The 11521-nt window shown below is 43.5% G+C and overlaps 1 protein-coding gene across 1 annotated transcript; it reads left to right on the top strand.

The window, feature by feature from the left end:
• Nucleotides 1-2168: 2168 nt before the first annotated feature.
• LOC136467153 (chloride channel protein CLC-c-like) lies at nucleotides 2169-11521 on the top strand. The gene is made up of 8 exons (XM_066465739.1): nucleotides 2169-2433; nucleotides 4925-5296; nucleotides 7198-7398; nucleotides 7713-7890; nucleotides 8525-8787; nucleotides 9133-9402; nucleotides 9493-10624; nucleotides 11032-11521. The coding sequence occupies exons 2-8, from the start codon at nucleotides 5010-5012 to the stop codon at nucleotides 11143-11145; spliced, it is 2445 nt and encodes an 814-aa protein (XP_066321836.1). The 5' UTR covers nucleotides 2169-2433; nucleotides 4925-5009; the 3' UTR covers nucleotides 11146-11521.

The following is an 11521-nucleotide window of genomic DNA, read 5'->3' as shown; positions in this document are numbered from 1 at the left end:
TCACTGTAACTTAGTTACCGTTAGCGCAGTGTAAGTCATACCGGACGTGTCCGGTATGCATACCAGACGTGTCCGGTATTGCAACGGCTAGTTTTTCCAAGGGGGCTATAAATACCCCAAGCCTCCACCTTTGGAGGCTGCTGATTCTGCTGGTTGCTACACACGGTTTTGAGCCTTGCCAACTCTTCCAACCCTCTCTTAGTGAGTGATTGATCAAAATTGCCAAATCAAATTGTGGGTTGAGTGAAATTCAAAAAGAGAGCAATCCAACCACTTGAGCACTTGTGCATATTATCAATCTCGTGATTCGCATTTGTTACTCTTGGACTCTTCGGTCCTAGACAGTTAGGCGTCGCCGGAGAGCACCCGAGAGATTGTGGTGTGCCACGGAAAGTTTATAACGGTCGATTCCGCCGCCTCGGAATCATTTAGTGGAAGGAGGAAAAGGAGTTGGAAAAGACTCCGGCTAGAGTGACCTTCGTGGTACCCTCTAGGGCTGACCTTTGCTGGGTCGCCCGCAGCCCCCTCAATGGAGAGTAGGACTCAAACGAGTCCGAACTTCGGTAAAACAAATATCGTGTCTCAATTCGCATTTCATTTGATATTTGTGTTGCTCTAGCTCTTGTGCAGGTTCTCTGTGTATATTGATATCTCTAGTAGGTACCTGCAGTTTGGTTTGAAGATAGAAATCGAAAGGAGCAAGTTCGGGGCTGTTATGCAGAAACCGTGCATACCGGACACGTCCGGTATTAGAGCTCTGTGCTGAAAATATTTATTTTCAGTTCTAACTTTGTGTTGCAATGTTATAGCTTCTAGATACATTATTTATACCTTGTATACTCTGTGGCTAACTTGTGAGGGGTGGTACTACTTTTTATTTGGAGTCCCTTTTCTAATCGTTTCTATACTCTATGGCTAACTTGTGAGGGGTGATACTACTTTTTATTTGGAGTTTCCATTTTGGAAACTCCCTTTTCTAATCGTTTCCGCATTTAAAGGTGTTAATTTTCAAAAATGCCTATTCACCCCCCCTCTAGGCGGCATCCTAGGTCCTTTCAAATATTTACAAGATGAAATAGCACCATCGGATAGAGTACGAACTACCCCATCCGTCCAGGAAAGAATGCAATTATAGGATCCGTGCCAGTCAAAGTTACTAAAGTTTGACCAAGTTTATGTAAATAGTACTCCACATTTATGTCTCCAAACAAAATTTATAATGAAAACATATTCTATAACTAATCTAATGGTGCTTATTTTGTATCATGAATGTTAGTACTTTTTTTATATAAACTTAGTCAAAGTCCATACTGTTTGACTCATCGAAAAACAAGAATTGCATTCTTTTATGGACGGAGGGAGTATACTTTTATAATTGATATCTTGATATGGTACATATTGATACTCTTCTTTGTAAACTTAGAATAGTTTAACATAAAACAAATTGAAGTCCCTTATATTTCAAGGGAGAGGGGAGTATTAAACTCTTATTTTTGTGTTTTATTAAATGGATAACCTTCCATACCATGAAAATATCCCTAGTATAGAAATGGTTTTTGTTGACGTCATGGTTTTTCACTAGGACCATTATTATGAATAGACATGTGTAAACATACCTATATATATAATAAGCAGTTGTTGGCTACCTCTTGGGATACCGCTAAAGTCTCGTGGCTAGAATCTCTTAAAATATATTCGAATTCTCTGAAAACGCGAAGCAGAATCTCTCGTGATGAAATAAGAAAAGAAAGTTAAAACATCTCCGTCAAGTGCTCGATTTTGTATTCAGGGTCACGGATGCATCCAACGCGATCACATGCATGATTCACGTACAGGACGGCTCTGGGGCCGGCCGGGCATCATATGCAATTGACAGCCAATCAATGCATGAGAACCTTTCTGTTTCAGAGAAACAATTTGCATCCTTAGAGAAAAGCCAAGAGTTTTTTTTAACCTGAAATAGGAGCGCCAACACATGCAAGCACGCAACGGTTTACATGCATGACTATATATATAATGAGCAGTAAGTGGTAGATAAATAAATGTATAATACGTACGTTTTGATGATGAGTATGACAATGGTTAATGCTATGGAGTGAAGCATGGGCTTTAATTTCCTATGTATGTATATGTACTTCAATCATTCAGTCGTCTCGCTTCTAGAGCCAGCACTTCTCAGGCTCAGGCTCTCTCTTCAACCCCTTGTATTTTCTTTGGAAGCTTCCATCCACAACTCGCATATCGTTCATCATCCGCTGATGATGCTATATATATAAGGAGCCAGAGAGAGAGAGAGAGAGAGAGAGAGAGAGAGAGAGAGAGAGAGAGGATCTGATGATGCTGTGGCAGCTCCTGAACTGGACAAGTTGTAGCTTGCTTGGCTGCTGGATAAGTTGATCGATCCATCAGCGCCAATCTACAAAGCAAGCTAAGGTAAGCTCCTGTATGTGTTTTAACCTCTTGATTGAAAAAGCGCATATAATATATATGCTTGTTCTTCCTTGCCTCAAGCAACCTGCTTCTGCACTTGCTCTAAGCCTCTAGATGCTTAATTAACATGCATGATAATATAATTTTTCGTTTTGCTTCCAAGAATATGTAACCGTGGGATATGATCATATGAGATTCTTCTCCTTTTCTTGATGGAACCGGAGACTCCTCTTCTTCTTAGCTTGCTTATTGTTCTTTGACGAGCTCTCTCTCTCTCTCTCTCTCTCTCTCTCTCTCTCTCTCTCTCTCTCTCTCTCTCTCTCTCTCTCTCTCTCTCTCTCTCTGTAACTTTGAGGAGAGTTCTCTATCCAATTGTTTTGAGATATATATGATACGAGCGTACTGATTTGACAGAAAAGGGAAAAAGTGAAGCCCATCTTTAGTAGGTTCTTCATTGGTGTTGGTCTAGATCGATCATGGGATTGGGATGGTTCGTGTCTACAGGCCATCGGTCAGTGTTCATCTCGATGGGCCCCACACCTCGTAGAAGGTAGAAATGGAGGAGCCCAATATTAATGGTGTGCTCAAGGATCACCAAACCAACCGAAGCCAGGCCAGCTGGTCCGATCCCGCAATCCATTTCATTCATTCACCCTGTTCGCTTGTTGGTTTCAGCCAGCCCAAACCAGCCAGCCAACAGTGTTTTCCTCTTACAATAAACCAGCACCAGCCAGTCCAAACCAGTCCAGAAATCAACCAGCGAACAGGCCGATTCTCTGTTCGGTTCTGTCTAACTTTAGTCATCCGTGTGAAATAAACGAGCCAGATCACTGACTTTGCAGGTAAGCAATTGAACATAGATACAGATTAGTAGCCCCCTCCCAATGCTCGTTGTCACGGCATGATGATGATGACATGGATCCGTAGTTGTTATATTAGGCTGTGTTTAGTTCGCGAATTTTGGGAATTTGGTTACTGTAGCACTTTCGTTTTTATTTGTCAATTAGTGTTCAATCATGGACTGATTAGGTTCAAAACGTTCGTCTCGCAATTTCCAACCAAACTGTGCAATTAGTTTTTTTTCGTCTACATTTAATGCTCCATGCACGTATCGCAAGATTCGATGTGATGGCTACTGTAGCACTTTTTGAAAATTTGGTTAGGAACTAAACAAGCACTTATTGCCACGAATGAAAAATACGATGGCTGACGCGGCTTGCCTCTGGGGCCACACAGGGCCCATGTGTGTTGTCTCTGTCTCGTCCATTCAAGAGCCTATACTGATTAGTCACCATGATTCTAATCTAAATCCCCAATACATGATGACCCTAAAGCGATTGGCATTATTATTATACAGATATACATGGACATAGAGAAGACCGCGGCACATTATAACGCTGATGATGGATGCAAAACGAAAAGGACCAATAAATTAGATTAAGGAGGTGTTTGTCACGGCTCCTAAAAGAATTTTTTGGAGGAGCCAAAGCCCTTGTAAGAGATTTTTTCTGGTTTCTTTAAGACGACTCCGGCTCCTTTACTTTTTACTTAAAAATCCTAGATTAAATTCGATGGTTAGGTCGGTCTGTAGCGACAGCGATGTCTCGTCCGCTCTGGATTGTGAAGCGGGCAGGGAACCAACGTGCACCATGCGCCGCGTAGTGGCACACGTTGCGTTTTGGGGAGCCACCAGTTAGAAACCTCGCTGAATATTAAAAAATAAACATTTCCACGTCACTGCAGAAACTCCATGTGGCTCCAGGACCCACCGCGGTGTGCGCCTGTCACTCACCGCCCTGGTCCCCACGCCCCGTGGGCCCATACTGCATGGCCCACATGTGGCCGCCCACCCATTTCTTTCAGATTGCTTGTGCCTGTAGCGTTCGAATATGCTACTGTACACCCATACATACACAAAAAAAAAAGAACACATGCCTTTTTTTTTTACTACAAAGTCACATGACGACTCTGATCCTGTATGGCTGTATTGGGCCTGTTCGCTTGATCGTTTGGCTTATAAATCGGCTGATGCTGTTTTGATGTAAGAGAAAAATACTATATCACAACTGATAAGCATGGCTGATACGATAGTAAACGGGGCCGGGATTATCCGTATACGACTGACTGGGTTACTTCGCTTTAGAAACTTCGAATTCTGTATGGCTGTATCTTATCCTTAATGAATGTCAGCCTAACTAACACAGCCTTGTTTCATGTAGTCACGTGAGTTCGAGTTCTGTATGGCTGTATCTTATTCTTAATGAACCCTGGCGACATTCTGAAACCTTAACATAAACGGTAAATCATCGTAACAGGTAGTGCCAGATGAATGCCAGTTTCCCCATTCTTTTTTGTACAAGTAGTACGTAGTAGTAACTAGTCACATGTTGACCCAACAATCTTCTTCTTTTTCGTTGCATTGCACTGGAGTAACTAATTAATCAACGCGATCCCAATCATTTTCAACTTTATCATCTCAAATTATTTCTTGCAGGCTCTACTTGGACATTGCGTAAGCTGAGAGACCGTCAAGCCAAGGCAAAGCCAACACCACAGGTCCACAGCAGAGGCGGCGTCCAATGGACATGGACGGCAACTCCCCGCGGCCGCCTCCCCGCCAGCCGGAGCGGGAGGGGAGCTACAACAACTACGACATCGAGATCATGGACGGCTCCGGGGGCGCGCCGCCGTGGCGCCAGCACAACAACGGCTCCTCCGAGGCCCTGCTCCGCTACGACGACGGCGGCGGCGCCGAGCGCGGGAGCGCGGCGCGCCAGCCGCTGCTGAGGAAGCGCACCATGAACACGACCTCCCAGATCGCCATCGTCGGCGCCAACGTCTGCCCCATCGAGAGCTTGGATTACGAGTAGGCATTCTTGTTTGTTATTTCTCCTTTCCTTTCTTTTTGTTTTCCCACCTTGACTATTCCTCTTCCTGCCTGCTTTCAAGTTTATGGTTTTTCTTCAGCCTCTACTGTCCTGAAAAAAAAAAAAATTTCTCCCCTTGTTCTTTGTTGCTAACTTGCTACCCCGGTTGATCTTCTTCCGTGGGTTAGAATTTAGAGTGCTTGTTGCTTTTTAGTTCACTTGACACAAGGAAGTAGCAACCGACCAACCGTGTGGCTGTGATTCTGATTCCTGTAGCTGTTCTTCATGGTTCAACCGTTGCAAGAAGCAAGCAACAGGGACGGTTTCTCGTTGTAGCTAGGACAGAGTATCTCAGCCACTGCCCCCTTAGTAGTTCATGGTCGCATCTTGCTTATTCATGTCAACTCTATAATAATTACTACTTGCTGCGTACATTTTTAGTCCGCCAAGTTATGTTTATGTCAAATCTTCCTTTTATTTGTAAATGGCAAGTAGATGGGTACACAGTATTAGGTCCTATAATATAAAGCTTCCCAGATATTGTTCTGTGAAGACCAAATATGAACCTGGAGCAGTGCCTATCGGTGTTTCGTGTTACCACCGACGAGTAACTTTCTAGTATTGCGCGTCTGGACTCGGATGGTGTGCTTAGAGAACACGAGGTTTATACTGGTTCGGGCAGAAAGTCCCTACGTCCAGTTCATCATTGCTGCTCGTGTTACTAGCACTGAAAGTTTATAGTAGGGGTTACAAACAGGCAAGAGAGGAAAATGATCCTAAGTCTCTGGTGAAAGAAGTGAACGGGTGCTGAGAGCTCGATTCGCTGCTCAGCCGTGTGTTCGTGTCGTGCTCTTGTGCGGATCTGAATCCGATCGGGTATCGTTGGGTCGATCCGGCTTGAATCGGATCCCCTTCATGAGACGCCCTGATTTCCCTTTTATAGGCTAAGGGAAAGCGCGGGTTACAGCGGAGGAAAAGAGAAGAACGAGAGAGAAGAAGGCCTTCAGGATCGTCAAGTCCTTCTTCACGCGGGTCCCGCCGATCCTGTAGATGTCAACAGGGACGGCTCCACGTCGCGGCCCTGTTCGGCACTGGCACCATGCGCAGGCATCGTCTGCCGGTCATCGCGTTCCATTCCGTCACGGCAGACGTCGTGGTGAACTGACACACCTGACAGTGTTCGTACGAGGATTAGGCAGAACAGCACCGGCACGCCCGACGCTGTTCTTGATGTGAATCATCAGGTATGACCTATCATGGCCACGGGTTACATCGAGTCGTGCCAGTCTCTTCCCTAGTGTCAGAGTTTTGACTCAGGCCCATATGCTTGGACCTGGAGTGGTTGGCGGCGGTATGGGTCCCCGTCGGGCAAGACTGAGCCTGCGGCCTTAGGGTCGAGCGAGACGGAGCACGAACCCAAGGGGTCGGGCAAGACAGAGCCCGCGGCCTCGATGTCGGGTCGGGCGAGGCGGAAACCGCGTCCTCGAGGTCGGGCGAGACGGAGCCCACACCTGAGGGGTCGGGCGAGGCGGAAACCGCGGCCTTGGATTAGACTCCCACGGCCTTGGGATCGGGCAAGACGAAGCCCGCACCCAAGGGGTAGGGCGAGACGGTCTCGCCCGCCCTCAAAGGTCGGGTGAGGCGGAGCCCGTGCACCTGGGGGTCGGTTGGAGCTGTAGTCGCGCTCTTGACTGCTCGGATGAATCAATGTTGATGACCATTAGCTCCTACTCTTCGGGTACCCTAGTATTGGTCCCCGACAGTGCCGGCGTCCTATATAGCAGTTGATGTAATGATCTCCTTGAGTAGTTTAATGGTGACTGAATCGCAAAAATAAAGCAAATATGCAGACATACTTTAGTCCTTTTTCTTGCACCCTTCAATATCTTGCATATTTCAGAGTCGTGGAGAATGACCTTTTCAAGCAAGACTGGCGATCAAGAAAGAAGAAGCAGATATTTCAGTACATTGTACTCAAGTGGAGCTTGGTGCTCCTTATTGGCCTACTAACTGGAGTTGTTGGCTTCTTCAACAATCTTGCGGTTGAGAACATTGCTGGATTCAAATTGCTGCTCACGAGTGATCTTATGCTCAAGGGGAGGTGAAGTTTCAGCTTCTTTTTTGATGGACAACTTGCATTTTGTTAGTTTTGGTATTCTACTTTGTCATATATTGCTTCGTAATCTTTAGCTCATCACTACACTACTGAAACGTTTTGTTGATACTTGGAAATGTTACCAAGTTCACAAAGGCAATAGTTAAGTTCTTTTGGTCGCAATCTATAAAGATTTTCATGTGCAATAGAAATGCTTCTGTGAGAACTAGGGAGCATACAAAGTTGCTATTATTAGTAATAAATGTTTTATTGGATTGAATACATAACACTTCGAAGTAATTAATAATTGTCCAGTGCAGGTATATTGGAGCATTTTTTGTGTATGGAGGTTGGAATTTAGTCTTGGCGGCAGCTGCAGCAGCAATCTGTGCTTATATTGCACCTGCTGCTGCTGGGTCTGGTATTCCTGAAGTTAAAGCATATCTTAATGGGGTCGATGCCTATTCTATATTAGCTCCTAGTACACTCTTTGTTAAGGTAAGTTTTGGCTTAGAACCATATGTAAAATCTTATGTTCTAAACCTTTTTGTTTACACCATTTGCAATTTTCTGATTAGCTTGTGGAACAGGATCCTGGGACTAGTAAGCTCAACTGAGTGTTATTGTTCTTATTCATATCATATCATAGTCTAAAACTTAAAGGACTTCTCTCGGAAGCAATATGAACCTGAAGAAACTTAGCGCTAACTTACTTCCAAGTAGCAAGAGAAAGAATATTGCTATTGAATTTGATTTACAGCATTCATCATCCGTGATAATGAACAATATATTCACATCAATGAGTGTCCAGTACTATTTTTTGTTTATATTTTCTTTCTTATTAAAAAAAATAGAACGGTGACCTCAACAGATGACAAGAAACTGGCGGCACTAATTTGTTCTTAGGATAGTGACCCTAAAAGAGTGTCCTTAGTCCTTACGAAAATTACACCAAATATTTCTGTTAGAAAAGCTTATACAGATATGATGTTTGTATATTTAGAATAAGGGAAGGTTCCTTGACTTGGCAGAATCATTTTACATTGGAAACTGACAACAAACTGTACCAATACCAGCATGGGTTATAGAGCTGTCTGTAGAAATATTCGGTTCTGAAATCTTCTACTTGCAGATTTTTGGTTCAATACTTGGAGTTTCAGCTGGATTTGTGCTAGGAAAGGAAGGGCCCATGGTACATACAGGGGCATGTATTGCCAACTTGCTTGGTCAGGGTGGATCACGCAAGTATCATCTTACATGTAACTGGCTACGATACTTTAAGAATGACAGGGATAGGAGAGATTTGATCACATGTGGATCTGCAGCCGGTGTGGCAGCTGCCTTCCGTGCACCTGTTGGTGGTGTTCTGTTTGCTCTTGAAGAAGCAGCATCATGGTAGCACCTCTTTCTAGAAAATTTAGCATTGTTTTTTGGGCTAAATACTTTCACTATTTGACCTCTTGCATATTTGGATTGTCACAATATTGCAGGTGCAGTATCTATAAACTTTCAATATCTATCCGTTTTTACCTAACATTGATTTGGTGCTACGCTTTTTATTGTTCAACAAATAATCATTAGTTGGGCATGTGGCTACAACTACAATAGATTGAACAATTGATGAAATTGGGAAAAAATGATATTAGCATAGTTATCTACTATTAGTCTGCAATCTGCATACATTTCTTTTTTCAGTTTTTCGTATGATGAAATATGATGTTTATATACATCATTTTACAGGTGGCGAAGTGCTCTTTTGTGGAGAACATTCTTTACAACTGCTGTTGTTGCGGTGGTATTGAGGGGACTGATTGAGTTCTGTCGCAGTGGAAAATGTGGTCTCTTTGGGAAAGGTGGATTGATCATGTTTGATCTCAGTTCAACTGTTGCAACCTACAGGACTCCAGATCTAATTGCAATTATAATCCTTGGGATAATTGGTGGAATCTTTGGAGGCCTCTTCAACTTTCTGTTGGACAAGATCCTCCGAGTTTATAGTATTATCAACGAGTAAGCACTCAACTGTAATTAACATGTTTGCCTAACTTCTCTGCTTATTTTAAGATATGATATCATCTATATTATTTAATCTGCCTGCAGGAGAGGTGCTCCATTCAAGATCCTTCTCACTATAACAATATCAATAATCACATCGATGTGTTCCTATGGTCTTCCTTGGCTTGCAGCATGCACTCCATGCCCTGTTGATGCTGTGGAGCAGTGTCCTACTGTTGGTCGCTCGGGCAATTATAAGAACTTCCAATGCCCACCAGGGCATTACAATGATCTTGCGTCACTCTTCTTCAATACAAATGATGATGCCATCCGCAATCTCTTCAGCAACGGCACATCAACTGAGTTTCAAATGTCATCTCTTTTCATCTTCTTCACTGCTATTTACTGCCTTGGACTAGTGACTTACGGTGTTGCTGTCCCATCTGGTCTCTTTATCCCTGTTATTCTTGCTGGAGCCACGTATGGGCGCATAGTGGGAACTCTTCTTGGATCCATATCTGATCTTGATCCTGGCCTTTTTGCCCTTCTTGGCGCAGCATCTTTTCTTGGTGGAACAATGAGAATGACTGTGTCAGTCTGTGTGATCCTTCTAGAGCTCACCAATGATCTCCCCATGCTCCCTCTACTCATGCTTGTTCTTCTCATATCCAAAACCATAGCAGATAACTTTAACAAGGGAGTTTATGATCAGATAGTGGTGATGAAAGGCTTGCCATTCATGGAGGCTCATGCTGAACCATACATGAGGCACTTGGTTGCTGGTGATGTGGTGTCTGGCCCACTAATCACCTTTTCTGGTGTTGAGAAAGTGGGGAACATTGTTCATGCATTGAGGTTAACTGGCCACAATGGTTTTCCTGTGGTTGATGAGCCACCCATAACGGAAGCCCCGGAACTGGTTGGGCTTGTGACTAGGTCTCATCTATTAGTTTTGCTGAACAGCAAGAATTTCATGAAGGGACGGTTCAAAACTAGTGGTAGCTTTGTTCTGCGAAGATTTGGTGCATTTGACTTTGCCAAACCAGGTTCAGGTAAAGGTTTGAAAATTGAGGATCTGGATTTCACTGATGAGGAGATGGACATGTATGTGGATCTCCACCCGATCACAAATACATCACCTTACACAGTGGTTGAGACAATGTCACTGGCAAAAGCGGCAATCCTTTTCCGGGAACTCGGGTTGAGGCACCTTTTGGTTGTGCCAAAGACACCAGACGTAAGAGACCTCTCTCACTTTCTTAATCAGACATGGAATCGATGATTCGAGTGCTTTATCAATTTGAGTGTGTTATTTGTTTACATTCACAAATTGGATACATCATACATGATATGGATTCTGGCTTTCGATGCATTAAAAGTCATATACCTTCTAGGTGCTTAGTACCTCATTAGTTGTCATGCAGAGTTATATCATTTGTTCTTTTTTTTACTTGATATCTTCTGTTTTCTTGAATATTTAAATATATGTGTTTAAGCTAGTATATATGTCCAGAGTAACCTTAACCCCTTAACCCAGTGATTACGCCTGCAAATTTATTACTATAATCCATTTATGCATTACCATCTTTAGTTTGGGAAAGTTTCCATGGCTGATGATGGGTGTCTGTTTCTTGTCGAGTGCAGAGGCCTCCCATAGTCGGGATTCTCACGAGGCATGATTTCATGCCTGAGCACATTCACAGTCTGTTCCCGAACCTCAATCCTCACAAGTACCATTCAGCATCAATGGCAGGTTGATAATGAGGCTTTTTTCTGCTTCCCATCTATGTACATTATTCGGATGCGGATGCTGGCTGTATGTAAATTGCAAAGGTGTATCTGGTGTTCAATTGGATAGAGCTCATCTTCTCTACATGGTTTGGCTTGTGTGGATTTTGTAGCGTATGCTCATTTTGCAATAAGAAAATGTGGCAGTTATTTTGCTGGTGACTGCCTATTATGAGCCTGCGGCAAGAAATGCACAGCAAGTTGCGGAGTAAACATTCAAAGCTCCAGAATATGGAGAGAAAGTGTGTATTACATATTTGCATTGTTCCTGTAAAGCATGTTTAGAGAACTGAAACTCTTGAGGATTTATCTATAAATAATGCGGAGTATATATCTCAGGCGGAAA

Source organism: Miscanthus floridulus, chromosome 7 (assembly GCF_019320115.1).
Source record: "Miscanthus floridulus cultivar M001 chromosome 7, ASM1932011v1, whole genome shotgun sequence".
NCBI lineage: Eukaryota > Viridiplantae > Streptophyta > Magnoliopsida > Poales > Poaceae > Miscanthus > Miscanthus floridulus.
Note: the sequence above shows the minus strand (reverse complement) of the source record. Positions and strands in the feature narration are given on the sequence as shown.